Source organism: Cenococcum geophilum (assembly GCF_001692895.1).
Source record: "Cenococcum geophilum 1.58 unplaced genomic scaffold K441scaffold_1, whole genome shotgun sequence".
Lineage (NCBI taxonomy): Eukaryota > Fungi > Ascomycota > Dothideomycetes > Gloniales > Gloniaceae > Cenococcum > Cenococcum geophilum.
Window position 1 is genome coordinate 912,694 of NW_027137559.1, and position 23,896 is coordinate 936,589.

A 23,896-nucleotide genomic window follows, 5' to 3' on the forward strand; every position below is an offset into this window, starting at 1 on the left:
TCGACACAGGGAAGGATGCGTGGCTATTCTTGGTCGCTTGTTGGGCTGTTGAGGCTTTAGTATTTGGTGAGTACTTGCCAGCACATTCATATTCATCCTCCGTACTAACCCGAGCCCAACTAGGCTTCGGCTTTTCATTCGGCGTCTTCCAGGACTTCTACAGTAATCGTGAGCCATTTGCACATTCAGGGCATATTGCTGTTATCGGAACCACCACGATGGTGAGCGAACCTGAGCAACTCGCCTCATTGCCACAGAGACTGACAAGGACACCAGGGAACGATATACGCAGGAACACCCTTCGTTCTTGTCCTATGCCGCCTCTACCCTTGCCGGGCTCCATGGTTCACGCCGGCGGGCCTCTTTATCACTTCCTTGTCCATGGCAATAAGCTCCTCGTGCAACAGCGTGCCTCAGCTTATCGGAACACAGGGGATCCTTTTTGGCATCGGTGGTTGTTTCGCTTACTGTCCCTGTGTACTATATATTGACGAGTGGTTTGCCCGACGCAAAGGCATGGCCTATGGTATCGTGTGGAGCGCCGCAGGGTTTGGAGGTGTCGTCTTCCCTCTACTCATCGAAACTCTCCTTAATACCGTTGGGTTCCGGACAACCATGAGAATCTGGGCTGGTGTTCTCTTTGCATGCTCGGCCCCTCTGACCTTCCTCGTCAAGCCCCGATTGCCGTACTCAGCTAATACGCACGTAAAGCCGTTCAACATGCGATACGTCACATCCAAATCGTTTGTCCTACATCAAGTGGCCAATATTATTCAGGCGACTGGATACTTCCTCCCAGGCATCTACCTACCAGGCTACGCTCGCACGGTTTTCGGCGCTTCGACTTTCCTGTCAGCATTGACACTCATACTGGTCAATATAACCGCGACGATCGGTCTTGTAATCATGGGCTCACTAACTGACAAGCTCCGTGTCACAACGTGCACAATCATCTCGGCGATGGGTGCGGCTACATCAGCCTTACTCATTTGGGGGTTTGCAGCATCTCTACCAGTCTTGTACGTGTTCTGTATCTTTTACGGCCTGTTCGCGGGGTCTTGGACATCGATATGGCCGGGAATCATGAAAGAAGTTTCCGAGAGCGGTGGGAACGAAGGTCAGGGCTATGTTGACCCAGTAATGGTATACGGCCACCTGTGCATAGGGAGGGGAATCGGGAATGTCATATCTGGACCTTTGAGTGGCGCGCTTGTCATGGGTATGCCGTGGCGGGGACAGGCTGTGGCAGGCTACGGAAGTGGATACGGCATTTTGATCCTGTACACTGGCCTGACAGGCCTTTTGAGTGGAATTAACTTCCTTTTGAACAGAGAGCCACGTCGCATCCACTTAGAATAACTGACATTGTCTGTTGGAGAGTGCGGAAAAGAATTGTATCGTTAGATCGAGAAGCATTTGCAGATAGAGGCGCAATTGTAGGTCGCAGAGCTTCGGGCAAGCAGTTAGCTGTTTATCTTTCAAAAACAAGAGAAGCTTCCTATAGATGCATCCAACTCACTACTCGTTAACAATAATTCTTTAATAAATTTCGCCATCAACTAACGGAAGTTAAGAATTCATACTTCAGAACTAGATAGTATAATAACAACTTTTAACAAATAAGAACAAGGGAGGGAGCAATATGCAAGAACGCGGGAGATTGAAACTTTGGAGTCTCAGATGACAGTCCCTTTGCCATAATAACGCGGCGAAAATTATCTAAGATCTGTTCCACACCAAACGTAGGGCTCCAAGCCCCGCTATTTCCGTTCCCAAGGACAACCTGGAAGGTGGTGTCTGCAGTTTTGATAGCAATCCACGCTGACGAATCAAGTTGAGTTCCTTCTGAATTTTGATGTACGTGAGGGAACAGATATACACCAAGACCTGGACGCGAATTTCTACGTCTAGGTTCTCCAAGCCCTCCAGTCGGAGCGCGGGGAGCGTCTGTGCCTCCTCAAGCTGCAAATCCTGAGTTGTGAGCTTCACGCACAGTATTTCATACATGCTGCTCACATTCATGTTGCAGGAAAGCAACTGCAGTGCCATATCTGTGTCAATTTTTTCGCCCCGGCCCTTTGTGCTACCCGCGTGGCGGGATGTTGTACCTCCCAAGTATGATGAACTGCAATCTGGTGCATATCTAGGACGCGATAAAACCCCTAAAAGCTCTAAGAAGATGTCTGAATGCTGTAAAGTCTTTACCATCATGCTTTTCTCGTCGCCTCGGGATCGATTCGTCACCCTGGCATCCTAGAGATCGTGCGACACTCTGGTGTTGAAATCTATTAGCTCGTTCATGATTGTCCTGTTTGCTTCCATTTGTGGCGTTTGTGTGCCGGAAAGAGTTGAGGACGAGAACGGTGGCAAGCTATTCCAAAACAGATTATCGCTCTGCTGTGGTGTTTGGTTGAACTGGGTTGCTTCGGGTATACTGGTCATGGCGTCCATGGAAGTTCTGCTGTCCGGGGTGTGATTTGCAAATGAAACGGTGACATCGCTCGTCGGCGGCCCATCTGTGGCGCTAGTCTGATTATGGTCTAGATTGTGCATTGCGCCTCCCTCCGGATCTACCATTTTGCTCTCGTGCCATTGAAAGTCAGTTTCATGGGATGGCAACAATCCATCCTCGGCCGTGGAACCTGCTGGCACGGAAGACAATGACGGCATCTCGGTTGCGATATGCTCAGATTGATGTTCCAGTAGGGTAGTGTGGTGCTGCTCGTCTACGCTCCCGAGTTTCAGGAACTGGGAACTATTGTTTGCTTCGACCGAAGGTTCTGGAGGCCATTTCCGATTCCTTTAGGTTAACCTGTCTGTATTCTCATTCTGATGCTGCTGTGCCTCGAGAGCCGTGATGCGTCTGACCTCTGCCTGCCAGCATCGACGGCATTGTTGCAGTTGCGCAATGCCCCGGTGGTGGGACCGCTCGCAACGCGTCTTCATCCCTCTGCATCGGTCGCACGCTGATAATCGACTGATATCCTCTAAGCGCAGTCCATTGTCGATGTCTTCGTCCTGGCCCTGATCTCGCATAATCTAAGCAATATGGGACTCGTCGAGTAAGCCACTTCAGTGTATCCGCAGGCAGTTTGTACCTTGCAACCGATATGCGATCGATTCGGCGAGCTCCAATGCCAGTTCAACTTTATAATCGAAGCTGTAAATTTGAAATGAGAAGAGCGAAAACAATGTCGTCGAGTCAAGCAAGTCCATTGACGCCTTTGACAAACTTCGTCGATACTGGAACAATAACAGTGTGCAAGTAAAGACAAGATTGTAGTTGCAGTTGTTTTCCAAATTCCTGGCACTAGGATGTCCGTTCAGAAACCAGACATGTTTATGGCAGGATTGCTGAGGTGTATCGCGTCATGTGTTGAGGGGGCGGCGTAGGTCCATGCAAGCTCGACGCATCTGATCAAGTGCTCTTATCTAAGAATAGGCTTCTGCTTACTGCGGGAACGTGGACGAGACGGGGCTATCACGAAAACGTGGGGCATCGTGCTGTTCACGATCCTCATCCGGTGCCTAGAGAGAGACATGGACGTCATGGGTCCAGAAAGCCGTCGCGGCAATAGCTGTCATCCAATTCTGTGCCCTCGGCTTCCAAGGGACCGTAGAACTCGACACGGAGGTGTGTCCAATCGTAGGCAAGAAAGAAAGCTCAGTCATGGCTTCCGGGCGTGCTTCGGCGAGAAGCCACAGTAAGGTATGATCTCCCATTCTCCCTTCGTTTGAGCAGTCGGCTGTCCATGATTTGTGCGTGCGGCGGTCGGAAGACGTGGCACCGATGGGATCCCCAGCCTCAGAGCTCGCGCCTACATGCGGTAGTGATAGGCCCATGCGATTGCGGCGGCTCACAGGTCCAAAACGCTTTGCTTCATCACATCGTGCCATGGCGAGGTGGATCTCGTGAAAATGGAGATGGCGAAGGTCGGATCCCGTGTTTTCACAGTATCGCACCGCTTCCGGGCGGCGAGAAGCCGTACAAGGCATTGTCCGGACAGCAGAGCAGGTTTCTAGAGAACTCCTCATGGTGCAACACAATCAAAGTGCTTCAAATGTCGATGGTTTCCCCCTCGGCCTGTTGCGTCCGTGTTGGGTTGGGAAAGCGTTGACCTCTACGTCTTCCCTCGAGCTTATCACCTGCGACCTCCGCATCGGCCCGAGCCTATCAAAGAATCTATCTTCCTCGCCAGCAGCATGACTGGCTGGCACTAGGCTGGAGCCAAGGCAGCCAAATACTCGATAAGCGGCAAGCTAATATTGTTTTGTCTGGAGGGTCTGGGAGGAGAGGCAACATCGTTTGCGATTGAGTTGGGGTTCCGCTCGCAGAGGCAAAGGGGGAAGCCTTCAGGAGGGGCTGGAAACCTTGATGAATTAGCTAGGCTGTTATCTTGGTGGATTGGATGCCTACCTTTGTGATATTATTCTAACATAATGTGACGGATAGACAATAAAGACGTGTTGGATACAGTGCAGTTGATAGTTCTCTTGACGCTGTGATGTGAGGATGGATTTGACTTTGGTCTGTGCAGCTGCGAAGCGATGCCAAGCAGGATGGCATGTGTTAGCTTGAACCAATTGAGGGACATCGTCAAAGCGCTAACCGGGAACCCTGTCTGCCACCTTCCAACCACCAGCGCCTCCAACCTGGCTGATTTTGGTCCCTTTCTATTTCAAGTTAAGCCATTCATCGCATCTTACCAAGGGCCTAAACGGATCCCTGCTGACATCAACGTGAAGTAAAGAATAGATAACTTCATCAATTACACCACCACAATGGTTTGTAACTACATCTCTAATGATTTAGATCTTGCACAGCCTACTCAATATCCTCCTTCCAAAAGTCGGGTCGCGAAAAAGCCACCGGCACCTTCCTTTGAGCCTCTTCCCATCTACGAGGCCTGGTTTTCTGGCAGAACGATTGACTGCCTGAGTATGCAGCTTCCTGATTGGTGTGCACGGAGCACAGCTCTAGGACGCGTTTATCAATGCAAGGGATACTCGTATCTGTTGAGCTACAAAGTAGCGACTAATTTACTCAACAATCAGCCCTCATTGAGGGTAAATAGGTCAATGGGCACTCAACAACAGGCATCGCAACTGCGTTGGTAGTGCATTCTTCCACCCGCGCTGCATTAATTTGACTGACATACCGTCGCACAGACTGCTCATCGATTAGTGGAACGGGGTAATCGTTGTTCCCGAACACATGTTCTCCAACAGGCGAGCCCGTAACCATGGCAGCCGCTTTTTTGTCGTCAGTGACACTGTCGAGCAGAGCAGCGATGCGAGCCAGTGGGCTTGAGATAAGTGCAGCAGCATGGGCCAATGCCCGTTTCCGCCATGTGGAAAATGGTACGATCTCCTGCCCAACACTGGCGGCACTCATCAGCTTGAAGTAGTGGTTGAAGCTTGGTGCACGCGCATTCGCAAAGTCGTAGTCCCGGCCGATTCGATGCACATCTTGGGTCATCACGGCAACGATGGTCTTGCACAGGTAATCGATGGGCAGCACGGCCGACATGTCGGCGTCCAATGATGGAAAGGCGCCCATTTCTAGACACCCGGAGATGAGGTTGTGCAAGAAGTCGCCGCGGTCGAGACGGAAGTGACCGGTGGCGGACGAGGCGGTGACAAAGGGCAAGCGGTAAACGGATGCCCTGGAGCCGCGCCAACGTGCCGCTGCCACCATGNGCTCCGCCATATATTTCGAGGTAGCATAGCCGTATTCCTGGTCTTTCTCTGTGACCTCGTAGCCCATGTACTTGGGTAGCGTGGACATGGTGGAGACGAGGTGCACTGACTTACCACGGCCACACGAGGCCAGGCGCAAAATCTCGTGGGCACTTACGATGTTGGGGCCGACATAGTCTTCCAGCGGGCGCATCCAGTCGACAAGTGCGCCCGAATGGCAGATGGTATCAACACAGTTCGCCAAGTTTTCGAACGCTTCTTGGGACAGGCCGAGAAGGGGCTGTGACATGTCGCCGACAACGGGATGGAGCAGCGACGTGTATTCGTGCTTCCAGAGGCCGTAGCTAGCGAGCGTATCCGACAAACGCTGCATGGCTTGATCGACACTGTCGGCGCGCACCAAGCAATGGGCGGCGATACCCAGCTCGAGCAGCTCATGCACAATGAAGGCGCCGACGAAGCCTGTGGCACCCGTGACAAAGACGGAGTGGGGAAGTACGGTGGTATGGGGGGCGTTGTCGAACCTGAAGTTGGCGTCCAGACAGCCCTTCTCGATGGCAGCCATGTTGAGCCAAGGCGGCTCAAACACCAACCCGGTGGGGGGAGTGCTGCTGTTGCACGAAGAATCAGACTCGGCCTCTCGCAGCTTGAAGAGCAGGAATCGGCTGAGGGCTTTGAGGTTTGGGTGCTGCAACGCGACGCTTGCGGCCAGCGTTAGGCCGGTCAGGTTAGCTAGCTGGTTGCGCATCAGAACTGCGGTCAACGAGTCGATTCCGATGTCCTGCAAGGGGCGATCGATATCCACATCACCCGGCAGTGCAAAGCCCAATGTCTTGGCCACGGTTTCTCGGACCATGCCTAGCACAATGTTAGGGTGCTGCTCAGGGGCCGCTTTGCTCAGCACCTCGCGCAAATCCCAGCTTTGGTGGACCCGTCTACCGCTCTGGCGCAGCAGCGAGCAGAACAAAGCCGGTATGCCGCCTTGCTCCTCATAGTAGCTCTGGAGGCGTTCGGGATCCAAAGCTGCGGCCACGGTGAGGGCACGACCGCTGCGCACGGCCGTCTCGAACAGCTGCAGGCCCTCCTCCGGCGAGAGCATGTCGAGGCCGAGGTGAGTGAGGCGGGCAAGGGTCGTTCCGACGATCCTGGCCGCCATGCCCTCGCCCTTCCAGGTGCCGTATGCCAGCGAGGTGGCGGGCAGGCCCTGGGCATGGCGCAGGTGCGCGAGCGCATCGAGAAACGTGTTGGCAGCAGCGTAGTTGCCATGACCCGGCATGCCCATGATGCCGGAGATGGAAGAAAACATGACAAACATGTCCATGTCCATGTCGCGAGTCAGCTGGTGCAGATGCCAGGCACCGTCCACCTTGGGCGCGAAGGCCGTGACGCATCGCTGCGGGGTCAAGGCGGTAAGGACGCCGTTGTCCTGCGCACCAGCTGCATGAACCACGCCGCGCAGCGGCCGGTCCTTGTTGAAGGCTGCCATGATTGCTTTCACACTGTCGAAGTCTGCCATATTGCAGGCTATGATGGTGGCCTTGGCGCCGAGCCCAGCGAGTGCAGCTACCAATTCGGCCGCACCGGGGGATGCCATACCGCGGCGCGAGGTCAGCACCAGGTCGCGAATGCTGTGTGCACTCGCCAGCCAGCGGGCGACGCGCTGACCAAGATCGCCGAGCCCGCCTGTGATGAGCACCGCACCATCCCACCGCAGGAGTGGCTGCTGCGCCGGCTGCGGGACCGGGCCGACGCGCTGCATCCGCGGCACCAGCACCAGCTCCTGGCGCACAGCGCATTCTGGCTCAGCTGCCAACATTAACGCTGGGGCGAGGGCATTAGGTGCAGTCGTCTCTGTATCTATATCTATCAACCGCAGGCGCAGTTCTGGGTGTTCACTTCGGGCGGTGCGCATCAGGCCCCACAGCGGCCCGGCCCCGAGCCCCGTTACCAGGTCGTCGCCCCCGCTGGCACCCACTGCACAGCGGGTGACCCACACCAGCGGCGGCGCAAACTGAGTCTGTGCTGCCGTTTGCAGCTGCGTCAGCGCTTTTGCGGCCAAGTCACGCGCCAGGCCTGCGACGTCGTCAACGTCCGAGTCCCACAGACACAGCAAACCGTGAAGCTCCCCAGCCTCTTGAAGACTTCCAACCTCGCGCACCTCAATGCCAGCCCGTGCCAAAGTCGTCTTCACCGCGCAAGCCCATGTCCCAGCCACATTCCCGGTGGGGCACAACAGACCCCACAAGCCGCCCGGGGCGACGTCGCCGGTGTTGGCCTCCTGCCAGCTGATCTCGAGGTGGAAGCGGTCCACGTTGGCTTGGGCTGGGTGCTGCTGTTGTGCGTGGCCAACGCCATTGACATTGGGAGTGTTCGCGTCCATGTCTCGCGCGGGTGGGAAGCGCTCCCTCTGGAAGGCATACGTCGGTAGCTCCACGCGTTCGCAGCCGAAAGGTTCAAAGAAACTCGTCCAGTTGATGGGCACGTGCCGCACATGCAAATCTGTGAGGCTGCGCTGCACCACCAACGCGCCGTGCCTGCCAGGAACGAGTGACGGCATCCAGGCAAGCGATTCGTCGGCGGCGAGGCACGCCGCGCCCATGCCGGCCAACACAGGCTGCGGGCCTAGCTCGAGGAAGACGCTGACGCCCTGTTGGTAGAGTGTCTGAATGCCATCGGCAAAGCGAACAGTCCCGCGTGCCTGGCGGACCCAATAGTCGGCTCTTTCGAGCTCGCCCGTTGCAGCCAGCTTGCCGGTCAGGCTGCTGACCATGGGCAATCTTGGTGGGTGAAATCGCACCGTCTCAGCCACCGCTTGGAAAGCTGCCAGCATGTTGTCCATATGGTGCGAGTGGAAGGCGTGCGACACGTCGAGTAACTTCATCTTGCGGCCCTGCGCAGTGAAATGGACCGCCACGGCCTCGATCGCATCAGAATCGCCGGATGCGACCGTCTGCGTCGGTGTGTTGTGGCCCGCGATGTCGACCTTGCTGACGAGGCCGAGTACCTGAATCGCCCTGGTCACCTCCTCTGCGCCAGCTTCCAGCGAAATCATACTGCCACGACTAGAAACGGCCTGCATCAGTCGCCCCCGTGCTGCGACGAGACGACAGGCATCGGCGAGGTCCAGGACGCCGGTCACGTGTGCGGCAGCGAGCTCACCCACACTATGGCCGAGCGCCAGATCTAGTTGCACGCCCCAGCTCTTCCAGAGACGCCACAGGGCTACCTCCAAGGCGAAGAGCGCGGGCTGTGCGAAGTCGGTGCGCTGCAGCAGCGCGGCGGTGTTGCCACCGGAAGCTGCCTGCATTACATGTATCAGCGGGGTCTCTAGTTCGGTGAAGTAGGACGTTATCTCGTCCAATGTGTCGCGGAACACTGGGTAGACTTCGTAGAGGTCCTTCCCCATACCCGCGACTTGACTGCCCTGGCCGGTAAACAGCATGGCCAGGCGTGGCTGCACGACATGGTTAGTGGCCGGCAGTGCGCTTGAAACTGAGCCCAGTCCCTCCAAAAGCGCAGCCTTGTCCTTGGCCATAACCACGAGTCGCCGTCGGAAGTGGCTGCGGGTGGTCGCCAGCGAGTAGGCCACCTCGCCGAGACGATCTTGTCCAGGGCTGCTCGTGCTCTTGATGTACCGTTGAAGCTTTTCAGCCTGTTGGCACAGGGCAGCATCGCTATGGCCGGACAGGAGAAATGGAATCTCGGGCGGCAATAGGGTCGACAGCGGCGTGGAATCCACACTCGGTAACAAGGGCTCCTCCACGATGGCATGCGCGTTGGTCCCGCCAATGCCAAATGCGCTGATGCCTGCCCGTCGCGGCCGGCCGACTGTCGACAACCAGGGCTGGCTCTCCTGCACGAGCGCCATATGGGCGCTGTGCCAGTCGACGGCCGACGTAGGCGTTTCCGCATGCAACGTCCGGGGAATCTTATTGTTTTTCATCGCCAGGATGACTTTAAGCATCCCCGCCAGGCCGGCCGCCGCCTGTGTATGTCCAAGGTTCGACTTCGCCGAGCCAACCCACAGCGGCCCTCCCGCGACGGGCCGGCTTCCACCGAAGACGCCCGCCAGTGCCACACCCTCAATCGGATCGCCCAGCTTCGTTCCTGTGCCGTGTGCTTCGATGTAGTCGATATCGCCCGGCGTCAGCCCCGACAGCGCCAGCGCCGTGCGCACCAGCCGCTGCTGTGCTGGCCCACTCGGCACCGTGAGTCCCGCGGCGCTCCTTCCCCCGTGGTTCACAGCGGTCCCGCGCAGCACCGCATGCACCGCGTCGCCGTCGCGGACGGCGTCGCTCAGCCGCTTCAGCACCACCGCTGTGCAGCCCTCAGCCCAGCCTGTGCCCTGCGTGTCGGCCGCAAACGCCCGGCACCGCCCGTCCACCGACATGCCCCGGAGCCGGCTGAACTCGACGTGCATGCCTGGGGTGAGCAGGAGCGTCACGCCGCCAGACACGGCCATGTCACACTCGCCCTGACGGAGCGCGTTGCACGCCAGGTGTGTCGTCACCAGCGATGACGAGCACGCAGTGTCCACTGTCAGAGTCGGGCCCTCGAGGCCCAGCGCGTACGAGACACGCCCGGACATAGTGCCTCCAGCGGAGCCTGTCACTGCGTACCCGTCGAGATCCGCTAGCGCTGGCGCGCACGAGTGTGCTGAGATGTTGCACACGCCTATGTAGACGCCCGTCTGGCTGCCGCGCAGCTGCTCGCCTGTGTAGCCCGCGCGCTCGAATCCCTCCCAGCACGTCTCTAAGAGAACGCGCTGGGCCGGGNCCATGGCACGTGCCTCTCTTGGCGAGATGCCGAAGAAGGACGCGTCGAAGTCATCGACCGAGCTGAGGAACCCGCCCCGTCGGCAGTACGACCTTCCCTTGGCGTCTGGGTCGTTGTCGTAGAGGCTTTTCGCGTCCCAGCGGTCCTCTGGCACGTCGCTGGTGACGTCGGCGCCGCGCTTGAGCAGCTCCCAGTACTCTTCCGGCGTGGTTACGTCGCCGGGGAGCCGGCACGCCATGGAGACGACGGCAATGCCCTCGTTGTCTTGCACACGAGGTCGCGGGAGCACACATTCGGCCTTGGTCTTCTCCGCCCCGTCCAGGTATGCCGCCAGTGTCTTGACGGTATAGTGCTCAAACAGCCGAGCTGCGGACAAAGGCCGACCCAGGAGCTTCTCCGCCTCCTTTTGCACTCGAACCACGCGCACAGAGTCGCCGCCGATCTCAAAGAAATTGTCATGGATGCCGATGCGGTTGTGGCCCAGGACGCTCGACCAGATAAGCTGGATGCTGCACTCCATCTCGGTCATCGGCCGGCCCGTGACAGGTAACTCTGCCTCGGTCGGATCCGGGAGCGCCTTGCGGTCGATCTTATTATTAAGTGTCATGGGAAAGGTTGCCATCTCGACGAAGAATGCCGGCATCATATACGCCGGCAGCCGCTCGGCCAGCCATGGACGCAGCACACTCCCGAGCGTTGGCTTGAGCGCCTCTGCGGGAACAGGTATGCTCGCATCCCGCACGCAGTACGCAACAAGCCTGTCATCCCTGCTAATCGCGACTGCCTCCGACATGTCGCTATGGTCGGTGATGGCGGCCTCAATGTCGCCCAACTCGACCCTGTGACCACGGATCTTGACCTGCCCGTCCGCGCGACCCAACACACTCAGCCTCTCTGCATCCTCGAAACGAGCAATGTCGCCCGTGCGGTACAGGAGGCCCTTATGGAAGGGATCGTCGAGGAATCGCGACCGAGTGATCTCGGGCTTGTTGTGGTAGCCCCTGGCCAGGCCGGCGCCGCCTATATACAGCTCGCCATCGCTCCCTGGTGGCACTGGCGAAAGGTCCTCACCGAGCACATAGAGTCTGTAGTTGGCAATGGGCCTGCCAATGACCACCTCTTGGCCCTGGCGCACCTTCCAGACGCTTGCCCACACCGTCGCCTCGGTCGGACCGTACATATTCCACACTGACTCCGCGTAGGGGAGTAGTCGTTCGGCCAGCCGCTGGGGCAGCGCGTCGCCGCCGCATAGGATTTTGGAGAGGCGGAGATCCTCTTGCCAGCCCGCTTCCAGTAGCATCTGCCAGGTCGCGGGTGTGCCCTGCATCATGGTGATGCCATGGTGCCGAATTAGCCCGAGCAGCGCGGTCGGGTCCCTGATGTTGTGTGTCTGGGCCACGACCGTCGTCGCGCCGCAGAGCAGCGGCAGGAACAGCTCCAATAATGCAATGTCGAAAGAGATGGTCGTTACAGCAAGCAGCCGGTCTGTTTCGCTGCATCCTGGCTCCCGCTGCATCGAGTACAGCAGGTTACACAAGGCCCCGTGGCTAATCTCCACCCCCTTAGGCTTTCCAGTTGAGCCGGATGTGTAAATTACGTATGCGAGGTCCTCTGCCCGCACGTTCGCTTCAAGGTTTCTTTCCTCGACGTCCGAGTTCGCCGTGTTATTTCGAGCCTCGTCCATGTTCAAACACGCGCCTTCCCAGAATGGCAACGCATCTTGCGTGCTGGCTCCGACAATGACGAGCTTCGGTCCGGCATCGTTTATCATGTGCCCAATGCGATCTGCAGGGAAGGCCGGGTCGATGGGCACAAACGCGGCACCCGTCTTCAACACGGCCAGCAGCACCACAACGAGGTCAACAGAGCGGTCCAAGGCAACGCCGACGAGGTCGCCACACCCGATGCCTCGTTCCTCCAAGACGCGGGCAAAACAATTCGCGCGCGTATTGAGACCATGGTAGGTTAGTTCCCTGTCACCACATATTAGGGCAGTCTTTTCTGAGTAGCTGTCCGTGACGTTCTGAAGAAGGTGGTGTAGACAGTGTCCCAACTTCGTGGTGTCGTCGGTGGCATTGAATTGCCTGATCGCCGTCTGGTGGTCTGCAGCCGAAATAGTGCTCATCTTTCCTCTAAGTCAAAGGTTGTGGTTTACTTATGCTATATAAAGTTGATAAGAAGCTGCTTAAATATACCTCGCCTATTGTCGCTCATGGCTAGTTGAGAGTCCCATGCCTCCGGCTCGACAGCATGACACGATACGTATGCCTATGCACAGAGCGGTGGCCGGGGCCCAGGTCTGGATGTGCTACGGCTGATCCCCAGTTCTCGTCCCACTCCGATGGCCTACAGTCTGTAAGACCTCCAGTGTTCCCCCCCCCCCTGTGTGCGCGCGCAACACAGCAATTTCGGTAATCACTAGACAAGTGCACCATCCAGCGTAGATACTATGCGCTTGCTAAAAGGGCCGTGCACCGGTAAGAAAGGTAAAGCCTTTAATTTTTTAAGCTTAATTAGAAGAGTTAAACTGAAATTCTCTGGTGCGTACAAAGCGAAATTACCGTGTGTTGCGCGCGCACACAAGGGGGTGACACTGGAGGTCTTACAGACTGTAGGTGAGATTTCCATGCCTCCGACTCAGCAGTATGATCTGATCCGTGCATGCCTATGTATCCCTTCCGCTGGTGTATTTCGTCCTACTATTATCGATAAGAGAATCAATAGGATCAATGCTACGTGACCATACGCGTATGGTCACGTAGCATTGATCCTATTGATTCTCTTATCGATAATAGTAGGACGAAATACACCAGCGGAAGGGATAGAGCAGCCGGAGCGCTAGATCTGCATGTGCTGCGGCTGATCGTCAGTGCGAGTCCCACTCTGATGGCCTAGGTGAAATTTCCATGCTTTCAACTTAGTAGTATGATCTGATCTGTGCGTGCCTACGCATAGAGCAGCCGGAGTGCTGGGCCTGCATGTGCTACGGCTAATCGTCAATGCTAGTCTCACTCCGATGGCCTAGGTGAGATTTCTGTGCCTCTAACTTAGCAGTATGATCCGATCCGTGCGTGGCTACGCATAGAGCAGCCGGAGCGCCGGACTTGAATGTAGCTGCGGCTAATTGTTAGTGCTCTTTCTACAGGGCATAGGCATGGTATGTTAGACTCTTGCTAGCACTGCAGCCTAGATATTAGCTGCTTATGTAAGAAAGCTAGGCATAATATAACAACTTAGTAAAAATTTTATTTGATTTGTATATTTTGCCTTGTTACTATAGTGTAGGGATTTTTCTTATATTCTTTCGCCAGTATTGTTAAGAATATAACATATTATATTATCTACTTTTTAGATGCTCAGCACTTGTTTTATATATCTGTATACAATCCTGCTTTTTTTTAATTAGGCTTAACAGATATCCTACCTCTATTCTAGTCATTGCGACTGTTATAACCTGTACCTTTGCTATCTACTCCTCTAGCCTTGCAGATAGTACATTGTGTATATATTTTATCCCACGATAGATCTAGTAACAGCCAACATACAGCTCATTATGGACGAGGCAGCCAGTATCCAAAGATTTCCAATAGATGTGCAGTCTGTTAGCTCAGAGAAGCCTCAGCACTTCAATCATCACTCAGCGTCTATCCACTTCAAGCCTGAGATCAGTCGACATGACTTCAAGAAAACCGATGCCCATCAAGAAGTGCAAGGCTTTTCCGGTCTGGCATGGTCACATAGCAATGAATCCTCGAACGACTTCCGATCAGATTTTTTCACCAAGCCTACGCTGCCAATGCTAGAAGCCATCATCGCTACGTCCCTTGGAGATGGTGACATGGATGAAGACCAGACGACAAATTCCTTACAAACCTTCGTTGCTGGCTTGGTAGGCCATGAAGCCTCTCTTCTTGTCGTCTCAGGTACTATGGGTAATCAAGTGGCTCTCCGATCCGCTCTCATGGCCCCGCCTCACTCAATCCTCGCCGACCATCGTGCGCACATAACTATCCTTGAAGGTGGTGGCGCGTCCAGCCTTTGCGGTGCCTTGATCAGGATGGTCGTTCCGTCTAACGGCCACCACCTTACTCTGGATGATGTTAAGAAACATGCCACCATTACAGAAAGTATCTATGACTGCCCAACCCGGGTTATCTCCTTGGAGAACACACTTTGGGGTACTCTCATGCCCCTCTCCGACATTCGCGCCATCTCCCAGTGGGCGCATGCTCAGAACCCCCCAATCCACATGCATCTGGATGGGGCTCGCCTCTGGGAAGCGGTTGCCGCCGGATCCTGCACCCTCCGAGAGATTGGCGAATGCTTTGACAGCATCCAGCTTTGTTTCACGAAGGGTCTCGGCGCGCCAATTGGTAGCATAATAACTGGGAGCTCCGTCTTCATCAAGCGAGCAAAATGGAGTCGCAAGCTTCTCGGCGGTAGCACACGCGCTTCTGGGGTGATCGCCGCACCCGCACGAGCAGCCATCAACGACGTTTTCCTTGGTGGGAAGTTAAAGGCCGCACAAGAGAAAGCGAAACGTGCATCCACACTCTGGGAGCAACTTGGCGGAAAGCTTCAATTACCCACAGAAACAAACATGATCTGGTTCGACCTCGAAGCGTCAGGCTTAACGCCTGATGAATTCTATCCCGTGGCGAGAAAATTCGACTTAAAGGTGGGGGAACCGATTTTGGGACGGATTGTCGTCCACTATCAGATCACCGATGAGGCATTCGCAAGACTTTGCGATTTCTTCAGGGCGGTCTTCAAAACTCGTGGCTCTCACACTGTTTGCAACTAACGTACAAACTGACCAGCCACTCTTTTGTCCGCACTCGCGGACTCTAAAGGCTTTAATAAGCTTCCTAGCTACAAAATAGAGTAGGAATGTAGAATGTGCAAATTGCAGCATGAAAATATTTTGCGTTTATCTATTTCTCTTTTGTTTATGAAATACAACTCTTGCGATTAATGGACATGTCTATGTGGCTAAGCGAGCACTGCAGCAGCACCCCTGCATCTCAGCAACACCAATATCATCAACATTCACAAAATTGAGCCTTGCTTGCTTGCTTTCCATATTAGTCTCATTTAAGAGCCAATACCTTATTTACTCAATTTCTAATAATTAATTATTGCTGTTAATAACTTAATAACCTATACGCTCGTCTAAACCTTCGCGAATTATTCGTAAAAACCTTAAAAACTTAACTAATAACAACACACTCGACGAGCTAAACTCCTTAGAGGTTACCTACCAGTTTCCCTTACCTTCCCCTATACCTTTAGGCGATACGCCAGCATTATAGTCTCTATCCTCTATAATGGCGCCTTTCTCCACAGCTTAACGCGAGACTTTAGCCGCTAAAAAAGCTAAAGAATGGCTCTAGTAACTATATAAGAAGGACCTAAGGATTAGAAGAGCTTAGGTAAAGGAGGTTAAGGACTAGGCAACTAACTAGAAAATAAGACTCCTTTAGGAATAAAAGGACTATACTAAAATACTACACATCTAAAAAGAATAGGAAGATTAGGCGACTAAACTCCATATATTAAGCCTCGCTATAGTAATAGCGAGATTAGCTATAGCAGTATTATCCTTAACCCCAATTAATAAACTAGGTAAGTTGCTCCCATTTATAGCTAATATCCTAAATATCCTCCTCCCTAGCGTCCTAAATAAAGAGATACTTAAGGTATTTTAGGGTATTTTCTTACCTAATAACCTCTCTTGCCTTTAGATATACTAGCTCTAGTCTAAGCCTTAAAATAATATCCTTATTATTAATAGCGTCCTTTCTATAAGACTAAAAGAAGGGACAATAAAGGACTACCTATCCGTTAAAGTATAGGTAGAGGGCTTCCTTAACTATATAATAATTTTAATCGTTATATATAAGAATCTTTTAGTAGATCTTATTCCCTAAATACTTACCTTCTATAATTAAATTATCTAGCTATCTACCACCTACTAAATTGCTCCCTTAATAACTATGGCCTTAAAGCACCACTCTATAGTTATTTAAAAAAACTAGTTAGAGCTAGCTAACTAGAAGATCTCTAGTAACTTCCTAGATATCTATTATAATCCTAGTACTTATAAATCCGCATTTATCTTAAAACACGCGTAAGTAAGCATTAATATCTTAAGGACCTGTTATAGCTTTAATAGAGGGAAGTATAACCTAGGCAAGGATTATAAGTTCCTATATACCTATAGTAAGTACAGTAGCCCGCATGCTGCGAGGAATTATAAGTAGTAATTATTAGAGGAAAATATTAATAAGAAAAAGAAAGAAGAGGAAGAGGATTTTATTAAGCTATATCTACACTCCGCTAAAACTATGCTCTACCCTTATAGTACGGGTAGGCTAAATACTATACTATTATTTCCAGTCTTCCTACCCTCCTTTCCTCTACAGGACTCTCCCTCCCCCTTAATTATTTAAGCGTGGGGGCGTTATCTATCCCTATACCCCGGCAACCTCTAATATAATATTATTAGTATCTTAAAGTTCGGATACTAAATTAGGGCAGACCTAGAAATTAAGCTCCTCTCCTAAAAGAACTAAGCCTTAATAGCCGTAAATACGGTCCTAATCTTAGAGAAGATTAGCGCCGATTTAAATATAGGTAGGATTATAATAGTAATATCTCCCGTTATATTCTTACTGCTAGGTTTAGTACCTAAAGTAGATAAAGAATAGCGCTATATTTATAACTTATCCTTACTATCTAGCCGATCTATTAACGACTTAATCCCTATAGCATTCGCTACACTATAATATTTAATAGTTAATTAGGTTCTCTAATACATTATATATATAGGCTATAGTTGTATAATTATTAAGAGGGATATTAAGGACGCCTTTTAGAATATCCCACTTTCTATTAAAGCTTAATACCTTATAGGGTTCTCCTAGAAGGGTATAGTGTATTTTAAACGTTGCCTCTTATTTAGCCTTTAAACTATACTCTTTTTATTTAATCTTTTTATGGAGGGATTTTACTAGATACTTATCTAATATATCCCAAACGCCGCCTTAGAGCACTATTTAGATAACTTTATCTTTATACTCTCTAACGCTTCTATTCTCCCTTAATTACTTAGTATATATAACTAATTAAGTAATAAATTAGGTATCTTATAAAACGAATTAAAGAATATTAAAGGCACTATGGCTAAAGTCCTAGGTTATATTATAAATACTCTAAAGTTTAAGCTGTATCTTTCTCCTTTAAAATAGGCTACTATAATTAAGGAGATTAATAAAGTATTAAGTAGTAGATCCCTAACACTGGTTCAGAGTTAAAAACTAGCTAGTAGACTCACTTAGAGCGCCTAGGTAATTAGGCTTAGGCGTTTATATAACCGCTCTATCTAGGAGTTTATCTCTACTTTTATAAAGGTAAGTAGTTATCCTTACTAACGGCTAATAGCTAAACTTCGCCAAGACTTATTATAGTAGAGGGATGCTCTTACCCTTTTAAATAGTATCCTCTTCTTTAATAATATGGATTAAAAATAATTCTATCTCTTCTTAAATATATCCGGGATTCTTAGTTACAGGGCCTTTTTTTTCCTTAAGGATTCTTAAGGGATAATATAGCCGCCCTATTTAGTATCTCTACCCTAAGATAATTCTTTAAGCTGCTACCCTAATATAGAACACCGCCTTGCCCTAATTAATAAGTAGGAGGTCTAAGTAATTATAACCTTATTCTAGCTTTAGGTAACACAGTAGGAGTATAGCTTAGTTTATATCTATATAGATAATATAGTAGCACTCTTAGGATTTTAGAATACGGTAGTAAAAGGACTAGGTAATTACCCGCTCTATAAGATCCTCTAACTAGCCATAGCCTATAATATTACGCTCTATACGGAGTAGGTTTCCTTTATAGAAAACGGGCTAGCTAATACTCTATCTCATTTTAATTGCGATAGGGTATTATTATTATACCCGCATTAGGATACTTTTAATTTACTATTACTATACGCTTCTTTATTATATTTAATCTAACGCTAAAATAGGAGATCTAGTCCCTCTTAAAGACCCCCTACCTAATTTCTGGATTAAGGTAAAAGCCCCCTTAGAATACTTCGGCTAACTATTATAGTACGACCTCTTTAATAGAATAAGAGATTTATACTATCCCGTAATTAAGAGTTAGGAGGGCTACTATAACTTTTACGGAGCGGTAAAGTACCTAACACCCCTTTACTACCTAGGAGAATAGATTACCTAACGGATCTTTAGTAATATTAGTCCAGGAATAAGCCGTATTAAGCCTACTATAGTTAGAGCCTACGTCTCCGCAATTTAATCCCACTATATTAATGCTAATTATAACACCTCTATCTTTAATAATCCTATCATTAAGAGGATCCTAGATAGTGTAATATCTATAAATCCCTTTACTATAGCTGAAAGATTGCCAATTACTAAAGACATCCTTACCTAATTAGTTACCCTAAATACCCAATCCGTTAAGGATCTTAACTTTAACGCTGCCGTTACTACGGCCTTTATAGGATTCCTTTATTTAGGCGAGATTACCTATACTAAGGCTTAGAAAGATAGCTACGCCTTTTTTACTATAAAATGTACTAGAAATAATATAATGCTGGTAGAGGATTATATAACATTATATCTAAAGCGTAGTAAAACGGACGTTAATTACTAAGGAGTCTTAATTATAATTACCGCTTTAAGGCAACCTAAATACGCAGTTTAAGCTATAAAACACCTGTTTAAAAATAACCCCTAACCTAAAAACGCCCCTCTCTTTTACTTTAAGAGATTAGCCTTTATAAGCTACGCGGTTAGGAATAAACTAAAGTATAAAGTTACCGCTTTTAGCCTCCACTCTAAGCTCTATAACGGATACTTGTTTTAGAAAGGTGCTACTTAATATACTTAAGATAATAGTTTTATAGACGGCTAAATATAGCAACTAGGCCGGTAGTCCTTATAAGCGTTCTAGCTTTACTATTTATTATCCCTAAAAGACCTATTTCGGCTAAGTATAAACTTCTAATATAGAACGCTAATACCGTTCTTATTATTACTTGCCCTAGATATAATAGGCGAAGGTATTTAGGCATAACGGCGTATAGGAGTGCCTATTTTAGCACTCTAATATATTAACTTAAATCTCTCCTTTCCCCCCCTTTTTTATTTTTATTTTTATTTTTTCTTTCCCCTACTCTACCTTATATAGTACGGGCGCTACGCTTCTAGGTTTATAGGTATTACGTTTAGTTAAGGCAGGGCAATCCCCTATAAATAGCCTTGTAAATATACCTATTCTTAATTAATGCCTTTAAGCCCGTACCTACTAATTAGATTAATTAATTCTCTTCTCCGCAAGCGTGTAAATAATAAATAGATATGTCTATATGGCTAAGCAAGCACTACAGTAGCACCCCTATATCTTAGTAACACTAATATCATTAACATTCACAAAATTAAGCCTTACTTACTTGCTTTCCCTCCTACCCATACCTTTTTCTTTGGTTATATATTTTAGGCTTTATAAATAGATACTGTAGCAATATGCTTACGCACGGGTCTATAGGCATCACGTTTAGTTAAGGCAGGGCAATCCCCTATAAATGGCCTTGCGAATATACCCATTCTTAATTAATGCCTTTGAGCCCGTACCCACCAATCAGATTAATTAATCCTCTTCTCCGCAAGCGTGTGAATAATAGATTAGTACTATTGTTTAAGTGCAGTGTGCACTTTACCTACATAACCTTGACGTACTAGAATTGGGGGTGGTGGAAGGAAGCAGAAGAGCTACAGATGTAAATGACGGAGACGAGAAAGAGGGTGCTCGGCGAGGAGCATCAGACACGTTGACCAGCATGAATAATCTTGCGTTTACGTTGAAGAGTGGTTTTAGATAAATCTTATCGCGATAAGTCTTAGCATACCCCAAATAACTTCTTACTTTAGTATAGCCGGTTATCTACCTTAATAGCTTGCTTAATTAGCTCTCTTATATTATTTAGGTCGTCTATTAGTATTATAGTCGCTTAAACTTTAGCCTTTAGTCCCCTTCTATACTAAGCCATTGGTCCTCGAAATCGGACTCTGCACCTGTACGTGGTGAGGCCTACGAACCTACTGGTCTTCGGACTCAGTAGAGCCAACGCAGAGACGTCGCACAGCTGCGGGTAGGACCTGGTGGTGGTTGTGAGCGTTGTGGGCGGTGGTGAAAAATTTTCAGATGGTGAGATCTCGAAAACCACTACTGTTGGCCCTCTACAATTTAGCTACTACACTATTCTCCTATTCTAACCCTGTGTAATCCTTATAGATATATACGGAATCCAACGTCCCCTAACCCCTAATTAAAAGTATTAATAACCTTATATTAACGAATAAACGTGGATAAACGAACGAATGAGCAAATATACGGCCCCTTTTAACCCCTAGGGCGATCGCCCGCGGAGTATGCGGTTACTTGCCGCCTTACTGCTGTACTAACTGGCAGCTGGATTACAAGATATGGTTATCCTCATCTCCTCTTAACGGAGTGGTGACCCTTAGAGAGGGCCTAGTAACTGGGGCCTAGGCGTAAAAGATACCCGGAGTATATACACACATATCCCGCTCGCTGTTTAGTATTAGGTGGTTAGAACGGATGAATCCCCCTTATGCCTTTAATAGGCCCTAGGGGGGGGGAGGCATGGTGTATATAGTAATAGTTAATAAGAGATAGCATATAGGGGACGGTTAATAATATGGGAAACGACAATAATAATATACGGCGATTGATTGGTAAGGCCTGGCTAGGACGTAGTAAACCCTAGCTTAGGATAAGCTAGAGAGGGAAGTAGTGGTACCTAAGGAGTTTAAAACATCTAAGGAGACAGGACGTAGCCGTAGGCCTGTAGGGCTGCCGCTACGGACGGACATGGCAAATTGGGGTTTTTTATCCTACTGAGGTAGCTTATAGGGTTTTTCCTCCCCTAACCTAACTGTAGGGTTTTCTTCCTGTAAATATATAAGTTTTCCCCCTGTAATGGAGTAGTCTGCGTGGGCCTAGATAGGATCCGTATTAGACGTTAATTAAAGAACTACTACTACTAAGCCATTAACGCCCCTTAGTTTTACTTAGTCTGCGCTATTAGTATCTAGAACTATATTATATAGTCTATTACTAATCCCTTCTATATAAGTTAATATAGCTTTCCCTTAGCTATTGCTATTAATTCCAGATCTCTATATATCTATATTAGTTTACTAGCAAATTTTTCCTAGCTTAAAAACATATACTATACCTCTAAGTTAGTAGTTACTAATCTATTAGCCTATATCTCTATAAGATAAGGTTTAAACCACTCTAGTATCTTACCTATTAGAAATAGTCCTGTATATACTACTTAACCCACTACCTATTTTAACTTAGTCCCTTTATATTGGATTTTTAGCTTTATTTAAGTAAAGAATCCCTTTAACTTATACTTTTCTTCTAAGAATCTTTTAATTAATAGTATTTTAATCTTTTCTCTCTTTATATCTTATCCCTTGCTATAGTGGTTTATATCTAACGTTATTAATAAGGATTAAACCAATCAAATCAGCTAAATCTTCCTTTAGTGATTAAAAATATGCAGTTGTAAATACACCAAAATTACTATACAAAACTAATATCTACAGTTACTCTCTGGTGTTGAGTTGCTTAATATGCGTCCTCTAGCAATCGCCCGTTATACAGAACGGTATTTGGCATAGATTGCAGCCAACTAGAGTCTTTGGAGCACGCCGACGCCTCCTCCAATTCTTACTATCGCGAAGCTTCCTTGTAGTATTTGTTAAGAGCTTACTAAGAGGCTTCCTTTGTCAAATATGCTCCTTCTAAGTCGTCCTACTAGCCTCTATACAAACTGAGCAGTTCTACGGCTTTGTCTATAGTTTTATTAGCTTATGCTCCCCTACAGGATACTATATAATATCGTTGGTAGAGCGTCAGGGTGTAGATTGACCGCGTGGCTGCTGCTTTTGAATTAAGCAATAGAATAGAGCTTTGACGAGATCCGTTCGGAACTGCTTATAGGTGTTATTACAACTTCCTTTACTCTCTGTAGAGCCATAGGACGACAGTAAAAAGTAGTTCCTAATTACTGTATTAAGTAGGAAGTAGAATAGTGGCCTTTACGTCTTCCGGTAAACTCTCTAAGTATTATAATATAAGCGCATTTAATCCGCTGTATTAACGCCATATATATAGCTATTATAGTTAGAAATAAAGTTGGGAATAGATAGATCCTTTTTAGGCTCATTACTAAAGACCTTTTAAGTCTGTCTGGCGCTGCTAACAGTAAGGGGAGGGCGTTGTTATTATGTAATTATAGAGTAGCGACCTGGTAATGTATAACGTTATTAGCTTTTAAGCTTTATGGTTAAGGTGTAAAACTTACCATCGTTAACAGTACCCATAAAAAGCACTATATTAGCGTCCTTTTAAGCAACTCCATTACCTGCTTATTTTTAGAGACCGTCCCGTACAACGTACCCCATGGTATTTAAGCTAAGTGTGTTAATTTAAGCTCTACGAGCATACGGTTAATCTGCTTAGTAGGGACCTTCTTCTTTCTTCCTCCTATAGTTATATTAATCTTAATATCGCCCTGCTTCATACGCTGTGTTTTAGTTGTTTGGACGGTTTCTGCGCCTTTAATCCTAAACTCCCTAAGCTGTATAAGCAGCTTAACGCTTATAAAGAGGTTATCAAGCTAAATAACGTGCTTATTTGGTGGATAGAGTCGTTTACCGGTTTCTATATCTTCCTATAGAAGCAGGTCTAGTACTACTGCCTACGTCTTTAAAAAGCCTTCGTTCTTTATTCAATGTATATCTAGATTAACTAGGCCGTTCTTATTGCTATTAGTATGCTATAACCAGTCTAGTATATAGCCCTTATAGGCCAGAATTCATATTTTAAAGCCTTCTAGTATTGGTTTATTTGGTATAGTAAGAATCTTAGGGGCATAGCCCATAAAGCGCTTAATTGTTTTGTTAATAGTAAGGTAGGCTTTAGGCGTATAAAGCTTCCTATAAGTAATCCGAAGGTGCTTATTAAGCTTATAAACCCTATTACATATAGTTTTAGGTATAGGATTATCTTTTAGCTATAGTTTAGAGGCTTAGAAGTAGCGGTTAATTTGCTAAAATCTAATAAGGCTTATATATTTTTTTAACAATATACTCTGTTTTATTTATTTCTAAATTACCCTAGTAGTCTTTAATGTAAGGTTTAGAGTGTATTCCTATATAAATAAGCACTGCAAAGTACGCGTAGAGTTCCTCCCTATATATTGGCTTCCATTAGCGTGGGCGCTTTAAATCCTCTTTCTGCTCTACCGAATAAAGCTCTGCATACTTATTTGTCTAAGCAGTCA

The 23,896-nt window shown here is 48.6% G+C and overlaps 4 protein-coding genes across 4 annotated transcripts; 2 read left to right on the forward strand and 2 right to left on the reverse strand.

The window, feature by feature from the left end:
- The first annotated feature begins 279 nt into the window (after window positions 1–279).
- On the forward strand, window positions 280–1,509 carry K441DRAFT_650153 (MFS general substrate transporter). The gene has a single exon (XM_067646990.1). The coding sequence runs from the start codon at window positions 382–384 to the stop codon at window positions 1,357–1,359; it is 978 nt and encodes a 325-aa protein (XP_067510218.1). The 5' UTR covers window positions 280–381; the 3' UTR covers window positions 1,360–1,509.
- A 210-nt stretch (window positions 1,510–1,719) lies between these two features.
- Window positions 1,720–3,036, reverse strand: K441DRAFT_683308 (uncharacterized protein; the record flags this gene model as incomplete). The annotated part of the gene is made up of 5 exons (XM_067651677.1): window positions 1,720–1,845; window positions 1,882–1,983; window positions 2,017–2,245; window positions 2,384–2,748; window positions 2,869–3,036. The coding sequence occupies 5 exons, from the start codon at window positions 3,034–3,036 to the stop codon at window positions 1,720–1,722; spliced, it is 990 nt and encodes a 329-aa protein (XP_067510219.1).
- Window positions 3,037–4,774: 1,738 nt separating this feature from the next.
- Window positions 4,775–13,028, reverse strand: pks-nrps2 (polyketide synthetase). The gene has a single exon (XM_067653878.1). The coding sequence runs from the start codon at window positions 12,599–12,601 to the stop codon at window positions 5,045–5,047; it is 7,557 nt and encodes a 2,518-aa protein (XP_067510220.1). The 5' UTR covers window positions 12,602–13,028; the 3' UTR covers window positions 4,775–5,044.
- Window positions 13,029–14,029: 1,001 nt separating this feature from the next.
- K441DRAFT_532985 (l-allo-threonine aldolase) lies at window positions 14,030–15,280 on the forward strand (the record flags this gene model as incomplete). Its single annotated transcript, XM_067642259.1, has 1 exon — window positions 14,030–15,280. One exon carries the CDS (start codon window positions 14,030–14,032, stop codon window positions 15,278–15,280), a length of 1,251 nt encoding a protein of 416 aa, XP_067510221.1.
- Between the last annotated feature and the right edge of the window lie 8,616 nt (window positions 15,281–23,896).